The sequence below is a fragment of the Populus trichocarpa genome, chromosome 5 (genome assembly GCF_000002775.5).
Source record: "Populus trichocarpa isolate Nisqually-1 chromosome 5, P.trichocarpa_v4.1, whole genome shotgun sequence".
NCBI lineage: Eukaryota > Viridiplantae > Streptophyta > Magnoliopsida > Malpighiales > Salicaceae > Populus > Populus trichocarpa.
This window is the reverse complement of record NC_037289.2, coordinates 8,617,038-8,643,168: the sequence shown is the minus strand read 5'-3', so window position 1 is coordinate 8,643,168 and position 26,131 is coordinate 8,617,038. Positions and strand designations below refer to the sequence as shown.

The window sequence follows — 26,131 nt, the reverse complement described above, 5'->3', positions numbered from 1 at the left end:
TTTTGTGTGATTATTTATTTTTATATTTTAAAAGTATTTTTAAAAAATTTTAATTTTTTATTATTATTTTGTTTTAAATTAATTTTTTTTAGTATTTTGAATTATTTTGATGTAATGGTGTAAAAATAATTTTTTTAAAATAAAAATAATTATTTTAATATATTTTAACAACTTCTTTAAACTTTTAAACCCTGAAGATATTATGGTTATCATATAATATAAGATTGTTAAATATTTTAATATATTTTATACTCTTAAAAAGTATTTTCTTGTCAAGTGATTCTGTTTATCACTAACATAAAACAAAATGAAAATTCAATAATATTTTATACAAGTATTTTTCACCACACAATTAATTTCCACCGTAAAAGATTAAATAGTTATAAGTAAATCATGGAAATTTTGAATTTTAAAAAATAGTTTGTTCTATTTTCTTAAATAAAAAGAAGATAATTCTAGTAAATATTAAAAAATATAGAGAAAATAAAATACATATCTCACCATAAAAATATTTTTATATATAATTTTTTTATTTTAATGGCATTTATTTTTTAAAATAAATATAAAATATTTAATAAAATATCACTGATTATATTATATTTTATTGTTTTTTAAATCTCATTGTCATATGCGTCGTTTAAACGAACGATTGTTTCCCAAAGCCGTAAGTTAATATCCTAACGGATATGCACAGAAACGTTACCCGCGTTTTTTAATTTCACTCCTCACTCTCACTGGGCACTACACCAGAATCCCTATCAGAAACAGAAACCATAAAATAAAATAAAGAAAGAAAATCCACTCCAAATTCCAATTCCCATAAAAATCACAATTCAAATCCTTCAATTCCACTCTCCGAAGAAGTCAAATCTCTTCCAACACGTTAAACACTACATATTTATGGCAGCAATTTCTGCTACTGCCACTACTAGTGTTACTACCACCACTTCAATTCCTCCTCCTCCTCCGTGGATCCCCGAAGACGACCTCTTGTTGAAAAACGCTATCGAGGTAAATTCAATTCCTCTTTTCTCTCAATCACATTCCACAATTCTCATTTTCTCTAAACTTAGATTTCATTTTCCCATTTATCAAATTCACACCAAACCCTAGCTATCAAAATCGTTTATAAATTTGATTGTTTTTTTTGTTTTGTTGATTAAAGGCAGGTGCTTCGTTGGAAGCGCTGGCGAAAGGGGCGGTGAGATTTTCGAGGAAATTTAGTTTGCGTGAATTGAGTGATCGCTGGCATTCTTTACTGTATGATGATGATGTTTCGGCTGAAGCGTCTGGTCGAATGGTAGAGTTACAACTTTCTAATTTGTCCTTTTCCAAAGTAAATACTATTACTAGTAGCAGTAATAATAATAAATTTGGTGCTGCTTTGAAAGAGAGTGATTCTGTGAAAAGAAAATTTGAATGTGTTCGGCAATTGTATTATGCAACGAGGAAGAAATTGCGGAAGCGTGGTGTTGGAGGGTGTGGTGATTTTTGTTTTCTTGATTCGCTGGATGGTGGTTCTTTTGAAGGGGGTGTTGGATTTGGTGGGAATGGCGGGTTTGGAGAGGATGATCGAGTGCGTTTTGGATTTGTTGGGGGAAATGAAGGTGGGGAAGGGGATGTGTGTTTTGAGAGAGAAAATGTGCAAAGGGATGTGCAGGATGTGCAGGATGTTGAAGATGGATTCGTTGAATTTCGAGATTCTGAGAGAAGTGAGGAACCTGGGCCATGTGGTGTGCCAGAAAGTGATGCTTTGATTCATGCAGGGCGAATTGAGTCTTTGGCACCAAGGGTGCCATTATGGAAAGGGATGGAGGATGTTTCTGCACCTAAAATGCCAGCTAGTGTGAATGGTAAAGGTCAAAGTGAAGGGGATTTGATTGTAAATCATGATGATGTAAATGGGTATAAAATGAGTTTGGTGGGAGTTGAGGTTGATCACTCCAGAGTAGAGTTGCGTGATGAACCTGTATTTGATGTACGTGATAGGTCAACTGCAATTTCAGAATTTGATTTTCCAGATATTTCAGACTCGCTCTTGAACTTTCCAAATGACAATGAGCCACTTTTTATCGATGTTAACGGGAAAGATGCTATAGATAAAGCTTGTTATGATAGCATTACTACTTCACTTTTGGTGAGTTCTCCTAATGATGTTCAGGGTGATGTGCCTGATGTTAAAGATCCAGTGATGTTAGCTTCAGATACAAGCCTCGGAATACCTGATGGTGCATGCCCTGCAGAGTTAGAGGTTGTTGCAGAGGAATCGCATTCTGTTGGTGGTAAGCAGGATATTAATTTTGTGTCAGAAATGAACGCACCACCATCTACATCAGCACCAAAAGTTTTGTCCGCTGAAGAAAATGTTGGAGAGATGGAGTGCACGTTGAATATGGAAGACTTTGAAATCCCATGCAATGATGATGTTTTCATAGGTAAAACAATTTCTTCTCCCATAATGGAACAAATTTCTAACCTGACTCACAACCTGCCTTCCTCGAGCCTTGATAAAAAGGATTGCAAACAAGAGATAATCTTGCTGAAGAAAGAAGGAATTCCTGCTCAATGTCTTACTTCTCCGCAGATGGTAGGGGGCAGTATGTTGCCAGTAACCAGTCCAAGACACCAACCTGTTTGCAGTGGTGCCAAATGCGAGTCTCTTGCTTTAATTTCTAGACCAGTAATCACAGCCCATGTAGAACCAAGCGAGGGCAGAGTAGCCTTGGGAACTCCTACTCCTTCCACAGTGGGACTGCCAAAGTTTGGGTCATTAGATGAAAAATTAAGTTTGCCTATAAAAGTTATTTCAGTACCCTCAACATCAAATCAGGAAGAATCCGGGAGTGATGATGATGTTCCCTGCTTTTCAGACATTGAAGCCATGGTAAAATAGATTCTGTTAATTGATGGCCTTTTAAGAATTCTGTTTAAATACATTTCCTAAATTTCTCTTATATTTTTTGTCTCCTTTCAGATACTTGAAATGGATCTATGCCCGGATGATTCAGATTCATTTTTTAATCACGAAGGTCAGGCACCAACATTTGCTTGTTGTGCATCAATTTTTGCTTCTTGTGTTACTTGATTGTGCAAACTCTACTGACCAAAGAATCACACGCTTAGTTATAAATACTTGCACACTAACCTCAGTAACTTTTTAAATTGCTGTGGTGATTGCTAATTAATTGAATCCGGTGGATAACATCAGTTTAGGATTAAACAAGACATTTTGATTCTTTAGTTGGACAATTGAGATAACTCTGCTATTGTAACTGTTTTTTGAAGTAACTTTGAGCTGATTTCTGTTAAATTGAACTTTCTAGTCTCAAGATATCAGAATGAAGATGCAATGAGGGCAATTATAAGGTTGGAACAGTGTGCTCAGTCTTCTATGCAACGAGCCATTGCATCTCGAGGAGCACTTGCTGTCTTGTACGGGCGCCATTTGAAGCATTATATCAAGGACACTGAGGTATGTTAAATCAATGTTGACCTTTTCTTTTTCTACATCACATGTCTGGGTCTGATCATTTATTTGCTTGTAGGATAACTCTCTTGTTCTTATGAACCTCCTGCTCATGTGTAGGTTATGCTTGGCAGAGCGACAGAGGATATGGATGTTGATATTGATTTGGGTAGAGAAGGGCCTGCCAACAAAATATCAAGACGGCAGGTGAGATTTCTCTGAGTTTTCTTTGATTCTATTCTTTACTGATTTGAATTTACAGCTGGTTACCAGACCTTGAGTGTATGCTGTTCTTTTTTACTTGAGGGAACTCTCTTTAATTTACAGATAACAACTTGTAGGAGTCATAAATTTTTTATGTAGATATCATGGTCTGCGAGGCTGCATATCTGAACATCACTATATAAAACTCAAGGGAACATGGAACTGAAGAGGACATAAAGAAGAGGTGAAAAGAGTAGCAATAAAGGAATACAAAAATTCATCTGGGAAAAAAAATCTGTGGGGAATTGAATTTGTGTTATCTCACAATCTTTGAGCTTGGCAAAGGATCCTGGTCATTGTTTTCCTCACCCGATGAGCAATTTATAATTCAAAGATGATAAATATTTGGACGAAATTCAGATGTTATTAGCTCTATAACCCTGTCTCTAGCTGACATTTTTATAAAACTTGAAGTAGATAATTTTTTTCTTTTGATAAATATTCACTGCTTATATTTGTTTTCATCTGAAGCCTTTTTAGCTTCTTAAGATCCCATGCTCTGATTTTCATGCAAGTATAACTGATTATCTCTCATTTATCAGGCACTCATAAAGATGGAAGGAGATGGTTCTTTCTTTTTGAAGAATCTTGGTAAGAGTCCAATGTTTTTGAATGGCAAAGAACTTGCTTCTGGACAGAGTAGGGGACTGAGATCAAGTAGTTTGATTGAGGTAGGCAGCTTCTGCACTCCCCATGTATTCAAGTCTGATAAGTTTGAAACTATTTTGAGTGGTTTTACTGTCTTATTGTCATTTATATGTTTCATTGAATTTACCTTGTTCTTGCATCCTGAAGCTATTGTATTTCTTGCTTGGATTTGTTATTCGTGTGCAAGATAACTAATAACATTGAAATTGTTGAATCTTCAGATTAGGGAAATGGCATTTGTCTTTGAAGTGAATAGCAAATCGGTGAAGCGGCATCTGGTGAGTGTCATCAAAAACCACAAAGAAAACAATTTCAAATCTAAATGGTCAGATAAAGGGGTAAACCACCGAGAAACTGATTTCAAGTTTGAATGGTCAGAAGGGGTTCCATGACCTGAGAAAAGTCACCACCAGGTTCCTTCATTTTTCCATCTTGAGCTTCTTAGGGCATAAAAAAAGTTTAACTGTAGTGCATCCCTTGTTGCTAGCATTTGTATTATCCAACCATATAATGTTTAGACAATGTCCTGCTGTAGAGATAATTTACAGATAACCATGTTATGTATATGAATAGTTGTGGATACCAAAATTAGAAAGTAAAATGGCTGGATGAAAGTGCCAATTCTCGTCAACTTTAGCCTTGCAATGCGGGGGCAGTTAGTGCTGATGCTAATGGTTCTCCTTGCTGTTACTATTTTAATCTGCGTATATGCGCACTGTATATGTCTTGTGATCGTATTTTATGGCCCTCCACTAAAAAAGAATCATGACTTGGGGTGGGGGTTGCGGATTGCTTTTGAATTTTGGTTTCAGACATGGTTTTGATTGGTAGCCATCATCAGTCCGATTACAAGGAGTTTTGATTGCATGAAGGAAACATGGATAAGCACTGACATGATTATAAGAGGTCCCCATTTACTCGAAGCTGTACTTTTTACCTCAGTTTGGTGAAATTTGACTTTCACCAGATGGGAAATGGCATCACCAGACTGACGTACAAAACCAAGGCACACTAGGAAGTAACCCTAATGCCATAATTCACTTGCTCTGCACTAGATGGTCACCCGCACAGTAGATTCCCACTTGGAAGATCTAGAGCTGTGGCCTCTGACCGTCAACTTGTCCTTTTTGACCCACCGATCGCTTGTGTTAAAACCATTTTTGGGTTCCTTCCAACCAGTACAGATCACTAGGATAATGTTATGTTACTGTCTTACCTCTTTGGATGCAACCAGAGGCGTGAGAATTTATGAAATTTATCTTGAGAGTTGTTTGCAATTCACGTTAGCCAGCACTAAATGTGACTCAATTACCCATTTTATTTATAATATGAAAGGATCCCCCACCAGCTGCTACTTATTTGATTGTATTACACTCAAACTTTGCCTTCACTTAGTTATTCTCTTGGAACCAAGCATTGGTCATTATCTGCTTGGTAGTCACGTGGGGAAAACATGACTCACCTCACGAACGCATGACATGGAAATTAATCGAGATTCCAGCCTATCTTACAAGAGGTACCAGCTTGCTTCCAGGCTTAAACAAGGGGAAAACATGTTGGAAATTGAAAACCAAAATCAAGATAGTAATAAGATTGTTCAGCAATGGAGGATTCTTTGAACTTGGTGGTGGCTTTGAATATGTAAAGTTTCAATCATATATAACTCACCAGCATTGGGGCCCAGATTCCCATTCCATCCACCACCATTGAGAGTTCTTGCAACAACTGCATCGTATATCATTTGGTTCCACCACCACCACGCAATTTGTCGTGATTGAGAACTGATTTTTGGGTCTAATACTAATCTGGATCATGCAGCCTTTGCCACTCTGTTATTCCCTTAATTCAAAGCAAATAATATGGGACCAAGATTTTTTGTTTATGTTTAAAGGAAACCCAAGTGCTTAAAATCAATTTGGAAGTTAATCAAGAATATCATAACCCACCAAACATTAATCCATGTTGCCTCTGCTATCAACAGCAACAAGGTCGCCCATGTGACATGGGAATTAAAAAGTGAAGCAGAAGGGCGTTGGAACCGTGTATCTTTGAATTTAAAAAAAAAAAAACTAATAATTTTAGATTATTTCGATACTTTAATAGGAAAAATATTTTTTAAAAATTAAAAAAATATTATTTTAATATATTTTTAAGTAAACCAACCATTCCTACTATTTTAACAACAATACCTAATTCTGTACTGTACAACATCTATCTACTCAACTCATGAAAAACTTTTGATGTAACCATCTAGGTGGTGGTTTAGTGGTAAAAACTTGGAATCAAGAAGTTTGCTTTCTTTGTGTTCTCAGGTTCGAGCCCTGCAGTTGCTCATATGATGGCCACTGAAGGCTTACATGGTCGTTAACTTCAGGGCCCATGAGATTAGTCGAGGTGCAAAAAAAAAATTGATGCACATGAATTTAACTCAAATTTAGAAAAGAGAATCCAGGTAAAAAAGCGCCAAAATACTGATCCTATCACCCTACTTCAAATGACTTCAACAAAATTTACAAGCATCTTCTTAATTTCCTGTTTTCTTCCCTTTGTTCCCATCATTTTTATTTACTGCGTTATCTTCAAGAAGTCATGGATGATGATGATGATGATGATGATGTGATGTCAAGAACCAACAGAGCTCAAGCTGGGACAAGTCAATTTATGAGAAGACACGTCATTACATGAACGAACAGGAGTGTCCTTCATAACTTCCAACACTCATTCACATACGATAATATAGCCATCTTCTTCCATGTAGGCATACAACACCCATCCCAAATTTAAATACAAAGGAAACAATTAAAAAGGGCTCTGACAAGCACCCCGTGAAGTCACTAACAAAAAGAAGATAACTCATCCCAAAGGTGGCAAGAGAGTCCCTCTCTCTCACAAGCAGTTTCTTTCTTGCCTTCTCTCTGTCCTGATTCTCTCACTGAACGGCCTTGATTAACTCTCATACATTCTTCCCTCCCCCCCCCCCCCCCCGAGTTATCTCCTTGTCTGGCTATCTTCAAGTTTCAAATTTTCAGTTCCCACATCCACTTGTAGCGAAAAAACCAGCAAATGGGCACCCTCAGTTTTTCTTTATTTTCTTTGGTTCTGCTGATCTCAGTCACTAGGCTGTTGGTGGAAGTAGAGTCGAAGACATATTGGGGCGATTTAGAGGTTTTGAAGGAGGTTAAGACCGCGGTGAACCCAAACTCGGTGAGTCCAGGCTCTTGCTTGAGCGCATGGGACTTCACTGTTGACCCATGTGATCATTTATTCAGTGAGAAATTCACTTGTGGGTTCAGGTGTGACATTGTAGTGTCCGGTTCAAGCAGAGTCACTGAGCTCAGCCTTGACCAGGCGGGTTACTCGGGTACTCTCTCTTCCATTACTTGGAACCTCCCTTATTTGCAAACACTCGACCTTTCAAATAATTACTTCTATGGCCAAATCCCTGAGTCGTTATCCAACTTGACTCAACTGAGGCGACTCGGTCTGTCGAGAAACTTGTTGTATGGTGAGATACCCACCTCAATTGGCTCACTAAGTAGCCTGGAAGAGCTGTATTTGGACAACAACAACCTTCAAGGCAATATTCCTGCAAGTTTCAATGGTCTTGCTAGTTTAAAAAGGCTCGAGATTCAATCAAACAAGCTAATTGGTGAGTTTCCCGAGTTGGGTCCACTTAAAAATCTCAAGTATTTTGATGCAAGTGACAATGCCATATCAGGTGATGTCCCATTAGCATTACCAGCATCTTTAGTTCAACTCTCAATGAGAAACAATGGCTTACGAGGCAAATTAGACCCTCAAAGCTTTAGAAGCTTGGCTTTTTTACAAGTACTTGATTTGAGCCACAATAACCTCAGTGACTCAGTCCCTTTACCTCTCTTCACTCACCCTTCACTTCAACAACTCACCCTCTCGTTCAATTTCTTCACGTCCGTACAATCCCCACCATTCCCATTAACCACAACTCTCCAAAGTGCACTGGTAGCCATTGATTTAAGCAATAATGAACTCAGAGGTGTTTTGCCTTCTTTCATGGCTTCAATGCCAAAGCTCTCAGCTTTATCCCTTGAAAACAACAAATTTTCAGGAATGATACCGACCCAATTTGCAATAAAAACGGTTTTACCCGGATCCGAATTGTCTCCATTCGATAGGCTTTTTTTGGGAGGGAATTACTTATATGGACCTATACCGGGTCCTTTAATGGAGCTCCAACCAGGTTTTGCTGATGTAAGATTGAATGATAATTGTTTGTACCGTTGTCCAGTTAGTTTCTTTTTTTGTCGAGGTGGTGATCAAAAATCACAAATCGAATGTAAGAGTTTTAGCCCTTTGATCCCATGAATGCAATGTAACTATGTTAGTTTTTTGTTGATAATAATAATTATTTGATTTGGGTCTTTGGTTTGTTGGTAGTTGTTAGATAACGTATGTATGATTTGCCTGGTGTTCATACTGATAGTGTGGTAATGATGAAGTGGATTTTTTATTTTTATTTTTGACAAGAGGGAGAATCCGGTGCCACAAAATTATATGTACTCCAACACATTAAAAAAATTAATATAATAATATAATACAACAAATATTTAGAAAATTAACCCAATTTAAAGAATCACATATGATATCAACAATTCACGGAAATATTATTTGCTGACTTTTTTAAATTATAAATTTAATTAACACAACACTTAACAAGAAAAGAAAAGAGAGAAAGAGAAAGATTCTAGAATTACATCGAAACTTCAATGATAACATCACTAATACCATTAGAAATATCTCAATGAGACGAATCTAATGAGATTAAAAAAGGTCATCAACGATGATTGTAGTGGGTCACATGAGCAGCCCATAAAAAAGTGAGCCTTGTCATATTTAGATGGCTCATGTGACCCACTCCGTTTACTATTTGTGACCTTCTTTGGTGTTATTGAATTTATCTTGTCGAAATCTTTTCAATGATACCTGTAACGGAGCTTCGATGTGCTTTTGGATGACCTTCTTTGTTTTGTTTTTCTCTTATATTTCTTCATTATAATTTGTAAAGAAAGAGGAGAGAGAAAAAGGTTAAAAAAATGAAGAGACTCCGGAGTCACATTGAAACTTCAATAATGACACTACTGATATCGTTGAAAAGATTTTGACGAAACGAATTCAATAACACTAAAAAATATCGCAAATGGTAAACGAAATGAGTCACATGAACCGGCCAAAGGTGTTAAGGTTCACTTGCATTTGGGCCACTCATGTGGCCCACTCCGGTCACTGTTATTGATCTTTTTTGGATTCGTTGGATTCGTCTTGTCGAGATATTTTTAACTGTAGTGATGGTATCATTATCGAAGTTTAGGTGTGACTCCGAGATCTTTTCTTTTTCTTTTCTTTTTTTCTCTATCTCCCCTCTCTCCTTATTAAATATTGTGTTTATAAAATATGCAATTTAAAAAAGTATTCTATAAACTTTGTTATTTTTCTATATATTTTTTGCATGGTGTTATGTTATCATATTTTTTTACTACTAAAAAAAACACCTTTTTTGGGTACCCTTTCCTTGAGAGATTCATGGGACTTAGGGCATACACGCATAAAGTTTTGTTTGGGCATGTAGGTCCACTTGCATTTTTTGTTATGCTCTATTTGACATTGTGATTTCAACCAAGCTTTTTAAATATAATTTTTTATGCTTCTCTTTTATCACTCTTATTTCATGGAAAGCTTGGTTTTCATCACAGCATTTTATTGGAAATGAAAGAAAAAATAGCGTTGACTTTGGGATAAGTATTTAAAGGAATCTCACCCCTTTTCTTCTTTTCCTTTTTCAATCTGCATTCATTAATAAAACATAAGGGTAAAAAAATTAACAAATTTTGGATTTTCCCCTTTCGGCCTTCATAACTTAAGGATCGAGTGAGTAATGGTCGGCTTCAAAGAGTTTTTTCTCTCCTCCTTGAAGGCCCATCGGGCTATTAAGAGCCTATTTCCTTGAATTACACTAAAAAACAAAAAAAAACAGAAAGGATGAAAATTGCGGTGAGCGTGGATCGAACACGCGACCTTCAGATCTTCAGTCTGACGCTCTCCCAACTGAGCTATCCCCGCAAGATGTGAAGGGGTTCAATTACGATAAATAAATACTCTAAAATATGAAGCTTCTTACACTGGACGAGTAAATTAATCTCTCCCAACTCCACAAGGATTTATCATCACGGAAACGAACATTCATCCACAAGATGGTTCTTAGCCTATTCCATCTTAAACTTCAGCCCCCATGTTTACCGTCTCGGTCATGGACCGTCCTGGTCACTTCCCATCATCTTATCCATGGTATGAACATTCTTTAGCTTCTTTTCTAAGGATTATATATGGAAACAAACGTCCTTAAATCATGGGTTATGCATAAACAATCTGGTAATTATGCTGTTAGGTCTTCTGCAAGTAATCTGATTGTATGACTTTATGCTATATATATATATATATATATATATATATATATATATAAAAAAACATTGTGTTTTGAGCCATGTTATAGGACAGCATGAAAAGTTCAAGTGCTTTTGATATACAGCCAAATTGAACAGGCTTGATAATAAGACAAACACAGATTCACGTGCCTAATAGTTGATCTAAAAGAAAGCCTATGTCTCTTGAGCCTAGAAAATCACTCAAAATGAGTGGTCGTTTTTGAAATTGGCTTAGCTGGAAGCTTGACAAATGAAAGAAAGCTCTTAATAGTCGACAATAGAAACTGAGGCTTAAGTATTTTATCTACTGGTTAAGAACAGGAAGTGCTGTGTGCCATTTTTTTGGATGAATCACCATAGCATTCATGTATCTTAGTTACTACAGCACAATGACAGGATGCTACTAATATATAGCATAATCTTGACTTTGAGGCCTAATTAACTCAGCCCAATCACAGGAGAACGGCTTTTTTCCCTCTTTAAGTAAATTGACCACAAGGGCATTACAGAACTATTGACCACCTCTTCTCCTCCCTACTAAAATAGCAAGAGATCCTCGATCCTCACAGCTACAGATTCAAAACTGTCAATGGAGATTTCATGGCACACCAAGACCTTCTCACTTCTGCTCCTTTTCATCTTTTCTACATTAGCCCCTTCCAAGGCATGCCACCCAGTTGATAAAGAAGCATTACTTGATTTCAAACACAAAATCACAGATGACCCGTCAAAACTGTTGCTTTCTTGGACAGTTTCCTCTGATTGCTGCACTTCTTGGGAAGGCGTTGCCTGTGATGCCTCAGGCAGAGTGGTCAATGTGTCTCGTCCTGGACTTGTTTCAGACAATAATGACTTCATCGAAGACACATACATGTCAGGAACTCTGTCTCCTTCTTTGGGAAACTTGTCCAGTCTTCAACTTCTAGACCTGAGTAATCTCAAGGACTTGAAGGGACCAATACCACAAGAACTTGGCAAGTTGTCGAAGCTTACACATCTCTTTCTTGATACAAACAAGCTCACTGGATCAATACCAATTACATTAAGGTACTTCTCTCAGCTGAAAAAGATATATCTTAGTGACAATTTTTTATCTGGTATTGTTCCTCCATCTGTTATGAAATCCTGGACTTCTGTCTCGGAACTTGGTTTATCAGGAAATGCTTTGTCAGGGCCTATTCCTCCTACAATTGGTAAGTTGGTTATGGTAACTAAGCTTGATCTACATGAAAACAACTTTACTGGTAGCATTCCCACAAGCATTGGAAATCTTAAGAATCTCAAATATCTTGATCTATCTGAGAATCAGATAGCTGGAAGCATCCCGCAGTCCATCGGTGGACTTGCTGCTTTGGAACTGCTCTATGTCAATCAAAATCACATCACAGGAAGGATACCATCTTCGATATCTGGACTTAGTTCTATGATATTCTGTCGTTTATCAGAAAACAAGTTATCAGGCAGCTTACCACCATCAATTGGCCTGCTCTCGAAGATTCAAAGACTAATCCTTGAGAACAACAAGCTCACTGGAAAACTACCTGCAACCGTGGGTCGTTTAACAACTCTTACTGATATATTTTTCTCTAACAACTATTTTACAGGAAAGATCCCTTCAAGTTTTGTAAATTTACTTAACCTTCAAACACTTGATTTATCAAGAAACCGGCTCTCCGGCCAGCTTCCTCCTCAGCTAGCTAAGTTGAAGAGCTTACAGGCTTTAGATCTTTCATATAATCCCTTAGGACTAGTTAGAATACCAGACTGGTTCCAGGAATTAAGAGTTTTCCAGCTTATGTTGGCAAAGACTGGGATTGAAGGGGAGCTTCCTCACTGGCTATCTTCGTCATCAATATCACAACTTGACTTGTCAAGCAATGCATTAACAGGAAAGCTACCTCGGTGGATTGGTAACATGACCCGTCTTTCATTTCTCAACTTATCAAATAATGGCTTTCACTCGTCCATCCCAGTTGAATTCAAGAACCTTTCACTTCTGATGGATCTTGATATTCATTCCAACAAGTTCAGTGGCCGCTTAAATGTAATATTCTCTAAAGAAGCCCAAGACCCGCTAGGTCATTTTAATTCCATTGATCTTTCCAGCAATATGTTCACTGGTCCAGTTGATGATGACATAGGAGAGAGACCAGCAATGGCTTCTATTCATTCATTGATTCTATCAGACAACACATTTAGAGGACCACTACCAAAGTCAGTTGGGAAACTGGGAGAATTGCAGGTCTTGAAGCTAGTGAATACTGGGCTGTCTGGGACGATACCAGTGGAGCTTGGTGATGCCAAAGAATTGTCCACAATTTTACTTTCCAAAAATAAGCTGACTGGTGCTATTCCAGAGATTGTGCTAAATTTGAAGGAGCTAAAACAATTTGATGTGTCTAGCAACAAACTAAGAGGCAGGATTCCTCCTCACAAAGCCATTATCCCTGCATCTGCATTCAAGAACAATCCTGGTTTGTGTGGACCTCCACTTCCACCTTGCAAACGCATTTAGTATATTCTCAAGATTTTCTTTTTCTTCTTTCATTTTTTACTCTGTTGTGGTATTTAAACTTTTTTCAAGTTCCATATTAATTGGAAAATTTTGTATTTATTTATTAAGTCTCTTTCCTTGATCTCCTCCTACTTTACATTTCCTTTTAAAGCAAAAGCTAAATGACCATATCCTCTTATAAATTGAATGAGACAACATTGAGTGTTAATAGAATACGAATTATTATTATTTTTTTACTTCCAAACCTTTCTTGAAAATAATAGCCTTTCAGTCATATGATTGTCAAATGCTAGTTACTGGCTCCACTTATCTCCTCATCTCTTACGAACCATTTGGTTCGTTTCCAATGTAGCCACAGCGTTGCTAACTTGATATTTTGCGGATTGTAGTCCACAGACTAAGTTTTTTCCCCGACAAAAAAGAAGAACAGTAACCAAAAAGAATAGAAATTGATTCTGGCATGCAACATGGTCCACGCTAATCTAGGGTGAAGACTGAAGAGTGGAGACACGTGACTACATTAAAGCCATCGTAGGATTTTTCTTCTCCCTCCCACGTCCACATTCTATGATGTGGCCCAGCACCCACCATATGAGAACTGAAAACTTAATTATGTCTGGTTCCCCACGATTTGTTGGGTATAATAAGAAGTAAACCTGTTTTTCCCAAGACACCATAACCATTGCATTTTTTCAAACACCTTCCTTTATTCCACTTTCTTACGAGAGGAAGAACATGCATGTCTGTTATTCACTCTAATTTTCGTCATCCTGTTTTAAATCAGCTGCATTAGCCACTAAACACACACCACATAAATTTGAAAGCTGGGAAAATATATGTAGCGTATTTATATGATTATGCGCGACGCTCAAGCATCAGGCACCAGTGGTCTAGTGGTAGAATAGTACCCTGCCACGGTACAGACCCGGGTTCGATTCCCGGCTGGTGCAAAAATCGTGTTTCTTTTTGGGGGTAACCCAAAGGCCTCTTACAAACATAAATGGGCCGGAAACAACTATCAGAGTTTTCTTTCATTTATTTTTTTGATTAATTATGATCAATCCAAATTCCTTAGATTAATGAGATTGATCATGATGTGCCTCAATTATCTTGAACAGTTAGACAGCATGATTATTTCTTTGGGCCAATTATATACTCATTATATCAACATGAGAAAATCAAGAGGGGAAAAATCAGAACTCTTGAGTTTCTTGAGTGCTTAAGTGGGATTTCTTCCATACATCTATTTTACTATCTAATGGAAGTACACAACATAGGAGTTTAAGTTGGGATCCATCTACCTTCACGTGGACATGCTAACTAGACCTTATCGAAGGTACTCAACCATGTTGGGATGAAAATGTGAAGTTATGGTGTTAAGTGAAACGTTTACTTACTCATATGCGTTTAGCAATGTGTCGGTATATTGATAATGATTGATGGAATTTGAGTATTTCATCTAGTCATAGTTGAATCTCTATTATATTTTGAATTAGGATTTTATGATAAACGGATGAGATAAATAAATTATGATTATGTTTAGTTTGCGAAATCTATAATCAGGATTTTATGATAAATGAATGATAAATTCTTATGGATTAATGTCTTCGGGAAATATTTTGCATTAAAGCATTGAGGGATGGAACCCCTAATACTTTTCACTTATACAAGACTTTATAAGCATTAAATTTAAGAAATTAAATTATTCCTACCACTCATAATCAATCTATTCTTAAATATTAATTGATTCTTTAGGGATAGGTAGTTCATCTACATGTTAGGCCGAATTTAAATCCACACACTCCAATGCAAAATAAATATTTTCCTTTCAATTATTTTAATAATAAAACTAATAAATAAAACTTACTCACTCATGAGGACCTAGAATTAAATTTATTCCTAATGGCCATTTATTATTTTATTCCAGTTAAATTATAAAAATAACCTTCGCCAAGTCATTATGTTTATAAAATAATTGCAATTATATTATATACATCATAAGCTTAATAAACCTTAATATAATCATAACAAAAAAAACTTAAGATATTGTGGCTACTCCCAAATTAATCAACATCACAACCTCATCATAGCTTGCTTAATTATCAACTAAAATTTTTAAGTTGATAGACCTTAATAATAATGTAAACATATCATGATTTTTCTTTAGCAATTTTCTACAAATAAATATATTAATAAAACCCAAACAACTTGATTATAAATTATCAACTAAAAACCCAATTACTATATGTCTATACAACTAAACAAAATACCAAGAATAGAGCCTTTTCTTGCCGACAGCACTGATAAGATGCGATTAACATAAGACCACCACATATTACAGTGATAATAGCAGTGGGGCTTTCATAGAAAAAGATTATTTACCTATTCTTTTTCATGTTGGTCTAATTATTCTGAAATTTTTTATTAAATGTTATTTGAAAGTGTGGTTGTGATTGTTTTTTGAAGTGTTTTTTATTTAGAAATGTATTAAAATAATATTTTTTTTATTTTTTAAAAATTATTTTTAAAATTAACATATCAAAATGATCTAAAAATTCTAAAAAATTATTAATTTCAAATAAAAAAAATTTAAATTTTAAATTTTTAAAAAAATATTTTTAAAACAGAAAGCAAAAGTAAAAAGTATGCAAATAAAAGAAAAAAAACACCCCGATGGTTTTGCAATGCATTAAAAAATGCAAGTCAAATTTTATCACTCAGAAAGCAAACTAAAAAGCATCAAGTACAACCATCTAGGTGGTGGCCCAGTGGTAAGAGCTTGGGACCAAGAGGTTTGCTCCCTCTGTGGTCTCAGGTTCAAGCCCTGTGGTTGCTCATATAATGGCCACTGGAGGCTTACATGGTCGTTCACTTCAGGGCCCATGAGATTAGTCGAGGTGCGCGCAAGCTGGCCCGGACACCCACGTTAAACTAATAAAAAAAAAACATCAAGTACAATCAAAAGGTCAAAATAGAAAGAATACTGAATACCCATTAAAACACTGTCTTCGAATCTCCATTTCTAGCCACGGGATGCTAAACTTGGGTCTCCTCTCAATGTGACGCCAATCATCCATGACAAAAAAAACAAAAAAAAAACAAAAAACAAAATCAAGTCCCGTTTGTTTGCTGGAAAATAATTTTTTTAAAAAAATAAATTCCGGGAAAGTATTTTCCGATGTTTGGTAGTATAATGAAAAATAAGTTGGAAAATATTTTCTAGCGTTTGGTTATGTCATAGAAAATGAGCTGGAAAATAACTTATTAATGTTTTATTTTTCTCAAGTTTATTAAAATAATGAGGAACAAATCTTACAAATTAAAAAGATGAATGAGAATGAAATTGAAAAAAAATATAATTTCATAAATTATCTCAAATAAAATAAATAATAATCAAAATAATAGAGATCAAATGTAAAAAATTAAAAAAAATAAAAGATGAAGAAATTAAAATAATAATAATTAACATTTCATAAATTATTTCAAATAAAATAAGTAACAATCAAAAAAATGAGGATCAAATTTGATAGATAAAAAATTTCAATAAAAAAATGATAAGGAAAAAGCAAATAGCAATTATAAAAATAAGGACAAAAGTTAATATAAAAATTAAATTTTAAGAGATGAAATTGAAAAATAAATATTCAAAACAAATTATATATAGCAATCAAAAGTTTGAGGATCAAATTTGATATAATCAGCAAATAATGACATTTCTAAATTTTTCACAACTTCCGGAAAGTGTTTTCCGCCCAAATTTTCCAGGAAAACACTTTCCTGAAAACCAAGCCAAATTTTCCTTTGACTGGAAAGTATTTTCCGTTGACCAACTTTTCTAATGGCAAACAAACACAGAAAAGTTTGGAAAGTGATTTCCCGGAAACCACTTTCCGGAAAACAAACACAGCCAAAAGGAAAAACACTTTCCTAAAAACCAAACAAAATTTTTCTTTAACTGGAAAGTGTTTTTCGTTGACCAACTTTTCTAATGGCAAACAAACACAGGAAAGTTTGGAAAGTGATTTTTCAAAAACTGCTTTCAAGAAAACAAACATGGTCCGAAGCACTTTATCTTCAACCAGGGTTCAATTTCTAGGTATACACGTACCATAATCATACAGATATAAAATCAAATTAATACTAATTAATATCAACAAGATAGCTTTAATATCACATGTAAGATAACTCTAAGAAACCAAGTATGTAAACGCAATTGAAAATTAATATGATATATATCTTCTTCTATGATTACTTATGTATTAAAACAACTGTCCAAAAAAATTAGCGTTGTCAAGAATAAAACATTTTTTAATCTATATCAAATTCTTTATTTTACTGCTTATGGATGAAAGACACGAGAATTTAATTTAATTATTATTGTTTTTGTTAGACTAGAGACCATATATATTTAACTTAATTTATGCACCCTTATTCATGATAAATGTGCTTAATTAATCCACTACTAGTGTTGAATGAATTCTAAACCAAATTAAATTATCATTTGATTTAAAATTTTACATGATATATGCTTCATCTGATAAATATTTTCCAATATACAGATGTTTAGTTCGTAGTTTTAAGCCAAAAAATTACAAGCGTTTGATGGGTTGTACCACTTGGACAATAAGAGTTAAAAGCATGAGTTGTGACTTGTACATCATTCACAGACCAATTGACCATCATGAGAAGGTCGGGTTAGGAAGCCTATAACAGGCAGCTGTAGCGGTCATCGTGAATGCATGCTGTCATGTAATGTTATAAGCACTCTTAGGCATGTATACTGCTTCCTTCATCTCTCTTGTTATTGTTATGCTTAAATTTCTATAACCTCCTAAACCATAAATATTCAGAGAGCACCAAATTTCCATCAGTGGTAAATCATTGGGAGCGGAGTCAACACTCCAAAATTCCCACCAGAGGTATCGAAGAAATACTAAAGCCTTACCCTAGCTTGTTCTAAGTATTTCTAACCTTGAAACCAAGAAAAACGCTTAACAAAAAGCCACAACAATGGCCTTAGACAACAATGATGAAGCTTTTAATTACTCCCAACGAAGGATTCCAATCTTCTTTGGTGAAACTATAGATTATGAAGAAAATATTTAACTCCCAAGATTTATAGGACTTGAGAATAGCTAGTCCAGATGAGCAAGCAACATGGATAGTTCTAAACAAGGAGTACAAGGAAAATAAAATGAAAGATGCAAAAGCATTGGCATTCATTCAACAAAGAGTTAATAAAGGCATTCTTCCAAGAATGCAAGTGCATGCATTCTTCCAAGAATGCAAGTGCATCTACTTCAAAAAAATGAAGGGAAAATATTGCAAAAACAATTCAGAGTCTGTGATAAGAAAATCTCCATCATGCTGCAAACTTATGACGAGGTTTCGATAGCTATGTAATTAAGACACCGAACAGGTGCAAGAATTCCTTACAAGATTATTTTCAGTTATTAATCAAAACAGAGGCTACGGAGATGCCATTGAAGACGAGAAAATCGTTGAAAAAGTCTTGAGAAGCTTGGCAATCAAGTTTGAGCGTGTTTTCTCCATCATTAAAGCGTCAAAAGATTTATCAAAGCTCGCTTCAGATGACCTAATGGGAGTTCTCAAAGCCCATGAAAAAAGATCAAGTAGATTTGCTACTCAAAACATAGATCAAGCCTTTGATTCGAAGGTTAATATCGGAAAACAAAAAACCCCAAAGCTGGAGCAAGATGGAGGAGGCAGCATAAGAAATCAAAGAGTAAGAACAACTTTCTAGCAGAGGAACTTCAACAAAAATTTACAATTCCGAAGTTGTAAGAGAAAAGGGAATGCAGCAATATTGGAGTGATGGTTTAGAAGCAAAAAATCCCAATCATTCACAGAGATTTCTGGTATAAAGATGATGCAAATGATAGAAGGAACTACGTACGCTGCTGGGAGTCAAGAAAGAGGCCAGGTATTTTACTTCTGTATGAGTGCACTACTGTCAGCTTATCATGATGTTTGGTAGGTTGACAGCGCTTGTAGCAACATATGACTAGAAACAAAAATGTCCTCGTGAAACTAGACAATATATCATCAAAATATATGGTCACAACTTGAAAGCATCTGGGTGTCAAAGGAAAAGCCGTGATTGCATTTCAAACAAAAAGAGGTAACACTTCTAATTCATCAACGATGTTGTTTTCGTCCCTAAATTGAAACTTTCAAAAAAAAAAACCCTAATTTTTTAATTTTTGTTCAATTATTTAGAATTTTGGAAAGCGCGCAGTCATGAATCCAAACCCATGACCTCTTCAACTGGGTCTCTTCAATCACTTAGAATAGGAGTAGATAAATGGGTGTGCCATTGCCGGAGGGAATCTTGTACATCAACCATCTTTTCACCATTCACTTTCCAATATTGGACCAAAGATCCAACGTCGGCTTGGTTAAACAGTAAAGCAAGTGATGAACCAAGACATCCTGTCCCATGAATCAAAAACTTTCCCATATGGGTCACCCTTCTTGAGCTCCAAAATCAGATTGCCCTAATGCAACTACTACCAACTAGAAGAAATTCAGACGATTGTTTGCTCCCTAAGATTTTCCTTTATTTTCCCTTTTGATATATATGCTCTAGCATTTTTAATCTCTTACAGTAGGATTGGGAAGTGGATAAATGGTGATGGGATTGAAGCCAAAGATAAGATTTGATTCTTCAATGTTCCCTCTTTCCTTGACAGGTTGTTTCTACTGGATTTTTGGGTGGATTTTGGCTAAGAAAGAGCATGCAAGAAGAGAAAAATTTCAAGGACCAAAAACAAAAATGGCTATGAACAATGGGATGAATAGTTTAACGTATTGCTACAGTGAAAACACATCTTTTTTATTTTATTGCCAGTCATATTGCCCACACGATACTGTCAAGCCATTTTAAAACAAAATATTTTATTACCGTAATTAAAATAAATATTTATAAAATATAATGATTTAAATTATGAGAAAAAAATGCATTTATCTTTTTTTTAAAAAATTCTTATATATGTATTTTCTTATTTTGGTGGAACAATGAATTTATTACTAACAACATGTTTATTTGAATAAAAATTTAAACCAATTAAAGTAAATATCCGTCAAAATTTAATTGATCTAAATTAAGTAGGAAAAATACATTTCTTTAGCCAAAATTTTATTTTTTATTATTCATTTATTGTTTTTTAATTTTGGCGTGAATATGTTTTTTTTTATTAAAAGCACAATTATTCAAATACATATTTGTAATGATCTATAAAGCAGTTCTAAAACAAGAAATGAGAAAATAATATTTTGATTATTTTTATGTGATTAAACAAGAATAATTAATCATATGACATATGACATATTATAAAAAATCGATAATTAATAAAAAAAAGTAATAAAACATGCATATATTCTATTCTTATTGACTATTTATATGCTTTTTTTACATATGCATATTAGTTTCAAATATGATCATAAAAACATTAATATTATAATAAAAAATATCAAATATTAAAAGTATTGAACAGTTAATTTAGTTTTTAATTATAAATATCATTATAATCAATTATATCTAAATATATATAAAAAAAAAACATGAGATCCAACTTGAGCTTTAGAGCTTAAGGAGTTTTTTCATTGATAGTAAATGATGTATTGTTTGCCTTCAATAATTTCAATCACCCAACTTGGCTCCGGTGACTTGAAAATTAGTGTCCATGATTTTAGAGTCCTAAAAATAAAATTCCACACTGTTTTTCACTTCAAAACATGAAAAAACATCTATGAATCTCTAAAACCCAATTTCCAATAACAAAATACATTTAATCAATTTAAAAACTTAAAATCAAATCAAATTAATTTTTTTAAATGAAAGGTTTTTCGACGTGACGCAAAAGGCAATCCAAACAAAAAAAATATATAATTTAGCTTTTATAAGAAAAATTCATGATAACATTTTTTAAAAATATTAAAACGATAACATATTAGATTAGTTAGGGTTTTTCATTTTAACCTGTCAAACTCTTGATTAAGGTTATGAATTCCACTAGATTTAATAACTTTGTATTTTTTTAACTACTTATTATTTAATCATATAACAAAAAAAACCACAAAATCGAGTGTCAGCCCAGCATTAGGAAGTTTGTTAAGACCATAATAACCCCATACAAAGTAAATCAAAACAAATTATAAAATTCAAATCTTAATCAACCAAAGTTAACCCACTAAACCTGCGATTCAAGTCATGGACTCCACTAAGTTTAACAACTTTATTTTTTCTAAAACTATTTTTTATTTAATTGTACAATAAAAAATAGATGTTAGCAAAATTTAACATCAATCAAATGCGGTGATATTTGTTTAAGACTGCAATAACCCTATTAAAAACAAACTAAAATAAATTATGAAGATTATTTTTAAAATTAACCAAATATTTCAGGAAAAAATTTAAAAATAAATGCCAATAAAAACTCAATAAAAAACCAAATTAAAAAAAAATACAAGCATGCGTGCTTGGATGACCCAACGCACCTATGCCTTTACAACAAAGTCCAAACATGCAGGCCTACCAGCCTAGCCCTACAATTTGGGCCTTTTAATATTTTTTCAAGGGGTGAATAACAAGTTTTGTTTACAAAAATAGATGTTAACAACATATTATTTACCAGTTTAGAATTCAACCATTAAAGTGATGGACGAATAATCAGGGGTTTTTTTTTAATCTAAAATTTATTTTTAGCTAATTTTAATCTAAAAAACCTACTAAAAACTCTGAACATGAGAAAACCAATTTATCAACATGGAAAAATCCAATAAAATAATCTAAAAATATAACATCAAATTGATAAAAAATTTTCTCTTTCCAACCCAATCTAAACACAAAAAGCTGCAATTAAAAAAAATTGTGTTACTTGAATCTGAATCGCTACATTGAAAAAGCCTAATTGTATTGTTTATATTGTTAATAGGCATTACGGCTATCATAGGTTTGCAAAAGCATAGAAGAAATACTCCCCGAAACCATATGAAAATGAAAATATAAGAGTATTGTTGTGGTTGTTTTTTAAAGTATTTTTTATATTGAAATGCATTAAAAAAATATTTTTTTTTATTTTTTTTAAATTAGTGCATTAAAACGATTTAAAATATACACAAATAAAAATTTAAAAAAATAATAAATTTTTATAAAAGATGGTTTGAAATGATATGCAAAACAAACGTACTCTCGAGACTTTACCATAAAGTCTTAATTAATAGCAATTGGAATTTCAAATCTTGATCACGAGACTCTGCACTTTCTCACTGCTCAGCTCTATTTACCTAATTTGCAATTATTTATGTCAGCGTGTGGTTAATAGAAGACTTTTGTTCTCCAGGAAACTTCGTGAAGCATTTCCTCCTATTGTTTTGGTATGTTGTTTGCAGCAGTGGTTAGATTGAGTGTCTGTTAGAATTGTACTCTCGAGAAATTAAGTGACAATTTCCTTTCCTCCTTGGAAATTTCACTTCGATTCCGTACTTTATGTTTGTTTGTTTCTTCTGCCGTTTTCACTTGAAACCGAGTACAGATTCCCTTTGACGATACCCTGCCTGCCAATTTTCTTTTTTCATTAAAACAAAAAATACTATATATTATTGTAAGCGCATCCTCTCTTTTTTCCTTCCTCCTCGAGAAACCAATTTAAATAGCAAAACGCTGTTGACAATATTTTCAAGCAGTTAGAGATTGTTTCTTTTTATATTTTAAATGGGTTTCTTTTATTAATTTTTTATTTTTTTAAATTTTTTAATGTGTTGATGTATAAAATAACAAGTGCTTTAAAAAATAATTATTATTATAATACCAAACGAGTTCTTAGATAACATTTAATTATTATCCCGAAACCAAAGAGACATAGATAATGGATGGGGATAGAGAAGATAAGACAAAAAATAAGATTAAGACACAATTATATTTGGTAGTGATATACAAGATAAAGTGATTGTTTATGTATCATATTTGGTTATTGTGGACAAAGAAATAATAAATTATAAAAAAGTCTATTTTATTCTTAATATATATTGTTACCAAACTTATATATTTAAAAAATAATAATATGGAATTTTATATTTTACTTCAGTTTATATCGAGTATTGAAATTAATAATATTATATTAATCATAGTTATAAAACTAGAACTGACTTGACGGGTTGATCTGGAGTTTGAACTAGTCCGAGTTAAAAAAAATAAATGAATGAATGATTGACTCGATCTAGCCCAATCGAAAACTCCAGGTCAACTTAGGATAAAACACGAGTAAAAAACCAGTTGATTTTTTGTAAAAAAATTAAAAATTTTGGGTCAGTCGAGTTGACCTTCCTGACCCATGACATAAACCTTGCATTAGATCGACTTTCTGGTTAAGTTTTAAAACCATGATAATAATTATTTTTATTCATATGTTGACCCTTCTATCTGTGATCTGGGTCTTGTCTCGGTTAATCCACGAATTGGATTTTAAAACTACGATAACAACAATTTTTATTTTTACACTGACCCTGGTAAACCTGAATTAACCTACTCAATCTGTGATTCAGGCCAAACCTCAAATCAACACCCAAATTAAATTTTTAAAATTATAATAATAACTATTTTTATTTTATATTAATCTCAAGTCATCTTACAAAATAAATTATTTTAATATATTTTTAAATAATAAATATTTTAAAAAATAATACCTACTGTAACATTACCGACGAGAAGGAAAGGAGGCGATGATGGAGGTAACGGATTCAAATTTCAAAGTTCAAAATTTAGAACGCTCAAGAATAAATTTCTCCTTAAAAACACAGTGGACAAATGGCACGTCACTTGGCAGAATTTAATCCAATAGTAATATACCACGTTATCAAGCCACATGGGGTTCTCGAAAGTGACGTGGTGCCGGCTTTCTTTGTTTACCAATTACTAGGCAATGCCAGTCCAATTTTAGAAATTAGAGATGGATATTTAACTTTTATGGACTCCACTATGAGTAATTAACTAGTTTTGAGTATGGATTTGAGGTGTCACTGATGTTTCTGTGAATATAATTTTTTTAAATAACAAGCGTAAATTTATAATATGTAAGCTAATTTAATTAAAACTTAGTTTGGATAAAAAAATTAAAATAATATTATTTGAGATCTTTTATTTTATTTTAAATTTAATATAAAAAAATATTCAAGTCATGATAAACTATTTTATAGTGTTCCAAAACTTTGTCTGATAGGTTAATTTTAAAACTTTATGACGTGATTTTTTTTTGCTTAAATTAAGCTTCAAATTATACACTTGGCTATTGTTTTAATGTGATTCAAAAGACTTGGTGATTTTTTGAAAAATTAAATGTTAATTATCCTTCGAATGTTGCATAAACACAGGTTCACGTAAAGTTTGCAACTAACAAGACAATCACAGCATAACGTGCTGGAAAATACAGGTTCATGTGCACATTACAGATACACACACGCTTTGGAAACGTCTCCGATCAACAAAGCACCGCTACCTGAATTTTGTTTCATGCATGCATTTTACCTTTCTTGTTTAACTTAGCCAAAAATCAAAGGGCAAGCTACAATATGCTCTGTATCTCCTGCGAGGTTTCAATTTGGTCCCTCTCCCACTAATTTCACAAAGTTATGCCCATCTCTTCCTATAGTTGGACTTTGATTTGCACTTTGAAACTGTTCATAAAACTTGTGCGAATCAATTCTATTTCTAGCCCTGTAATCATGTTGGTACGAGCTCTGGACATCGCTGTTTAATGATGAAAATGGACTGTATATATGTGAGATAATAAAGTTGTTGCTAGGAAAAATAAAAGAATTTAGATGTAGAAATGGTAAGAAAATCACACACATAGTTAAAATCCTAGCAATAAAAGGGAAGAGGCTTCACACTCTGAGGATAGTTCCTGTGTAATCTGTAAGAGAGGGGCCTAATTGAAATTTACACAAGAAATAGAGGGCGTGATTGTAGTCCGCCCTCAAGCAAAATAGAAAACAACAAGCGGGAAAGCGAAAGAAATGGAGGGAAGCGCCAACAAGAGCGGGTATCGAACTCAAAATCGAAGTAGGCGTTATGAATAATTTACAAGGGTGTTTTTGGAAATGTGGTTTAAATGTTCTGGAAAATTTAATTTTTTTTAATTAATATTTTGAATTGTTTTGATATATTTATATAAAAAATTAATTTAAAAAAAAATAAAAAAAATATTATTTTAATATATATCTAAATAAAAAAACACTTTAAAAAATATCTTTTCCAATACTTCCAAACATTAAACGACATGAAAAAATCTAACCAAAAACAAGAAGAGTAAAAAGAAAGAAAAGAAAAAACATAAGGTGGCGGTTTCCTAGGTCGTCCGTTTGATGGGCCGGACAACATCATCTAGACCAATAAAGTAACAGAAGGATGTTATTTTTAAACTGCAAACGCATAAAATAAATAAATTTTATTCAGATAATTAAATAAATAGATAGATATAAAAAACAGTAAAAATAGGGGTGTATATGCACACATGCACACACGTGAAAACAGAGATAAAAAAAACATTTAAAAAGAAGAAGAAAGAAACTGGCACTTATTATTAGGCTGTTTGAAAGTGTTTTTTTTAATGAATAATATATATATATATATATATATATATATATATATTTTAAAAAATATTTTTAATATCAGAAAATAATTTAAAATTATTAAAAAAATAATTTAAAATTTAAAATATATACATTTTAAAAATACAACGCAATGCCACATAAGATCTT

General features: G+C 33.5%; 3 protein-coding genes and 2 non-coding genes across 6 annotated transcripts; 4 read left to right on the top strand and 1 right to left on the bottom strand.

Moving 5' to 3' along the window:
• Positions 1-701: 701 nt before the first annotated feature.
• Positions 702-5,009, top strand: LOC18099231 (uncharacterized). Of its 2 annotated transcripts, none has more exons than XR_002982083.2 (7): positions 702-1,011; positions 1,166-2,884; positions 2,975-3,029; positions 3,324-3,472; positions 3,587-3,673; positions 3,830-3,914; positions 4,273-4,401. XR_002982083.2 is itself a non-coding variant. In XM_024602409.2 (7 exons), exons 1-7 carry the CDS (start codon positions 901-903, stop codon positions 4,768-4,770), a joined length of 2,421 nt encoding a protein of 806 aa, XP_024458177.2. In that variant the 5' UTR covers positions 706-900; the 3' UTR covers positions 4,771-5,009. The 2 variants fall into 2 exon arrangements, 1 of the variants encoding a protein (XP_024458177.2); XM_024602409.2 differs by lacking the exon at positions 3,830-3,914 and adding an exon at positions 4,600-5,009 and having other exon boundaries at positions 706-1,011.
• Positions 5,010-7,135: 2,126 nt separating this feature from the next.
• LOC18099230 (receptor-like protein 12) lies at positions 7,136-8,778 on the top strand. Its single transcript, XM_006383082.3, has one exon. It carries the CDS (start codon positions 7,442-7,444, stop codon positions 8,720-8,722), a length of 1,281 nt encoding a protein of 426 aa, XP_006383144.3. The 5' UTR covers positions 7,136-7,441; the 3' UTR covers positions 8,723-8,778.
• Positions 8,779-10,401: 1,623 nt separating this feature from the next.
• Positions 10,402-10,474, bottom strand: TRNAF-GAA (transfer RNA phenylalanine (anticodon GAA)). The gene has a single exon. It is a non-coding gene; the product is annotated as a tRNA-Phe (tRNA).
• Positions 10,475-11,167: 693 nt separating this feature from the next.
• Positions 11,168-13,472, top strand: LOC18099229 (probable leucine-rich repeat receptor-like protein kinase At1g35710). The gene has a single exon (XM_024601076.2). It carries the CDS (start codon positions 11,426-11,428, stop codon positions 13,349-13,351), a length of 1,926 nt encoding a protein of 641 aa, XP_024456844.1. The 5' UTR covers positions 11,168-11,425; the 3' UTR covers positions 13,352-13,472.
• Positions 13,473-14,230: 758 nt separating this feature from the next.
• Positions 14,231-14,301, top strand: TRNAG-GCC (transfer RNA glycine (anticodon GCC)). Its single transcript has one exon. It is a non-coding gene; the product is annotated as a tRNA-Gly (tRNA).
• The last annotated feature ends 11,830 nt before the right edge of the window (positions 14,302-26,131 follow it).

Excerpts from the sequence above, each read along its gene's own strand:
- LOC18099231 (XM_024602409.2), top strand. The coding sequence starts at position 901 with ATGGCAGCAATTTCTGCTACTGCCACTACTAGTGTTACTACCACCACT. Across the intron at positions 1,012-1,165 it reads TGTTGAAAAACGCTATCGAG|GCAGGTGCTTCGTTGGAAGC; the intron begins GTAAATTCAATT and ends TGTTGATTAAAG. Across the intron at positions 4,402-4,599 it reads GATCAAGTAGTTTGATTGAG|ATTAGGGAAATGGCATTTGT; the intron begins GTAGGCAGCTTC and ends TTGAATCTTCAG.
- LOC18099230 (XM_006383082.3), top strand. The coding sequence starts at position 7,442 with ATGGGCACCCTCAGTTTTTCTTTATTTTCTTTGGTTCTGCTGATCTCA.
- LOC18099229 (XM_024601076.2), top strand. The coding sequence starts at position 11,426 with ATGGAGATTTCATGGCACACCAAGACCTTCTCACTTCTGCTCCTTTTC.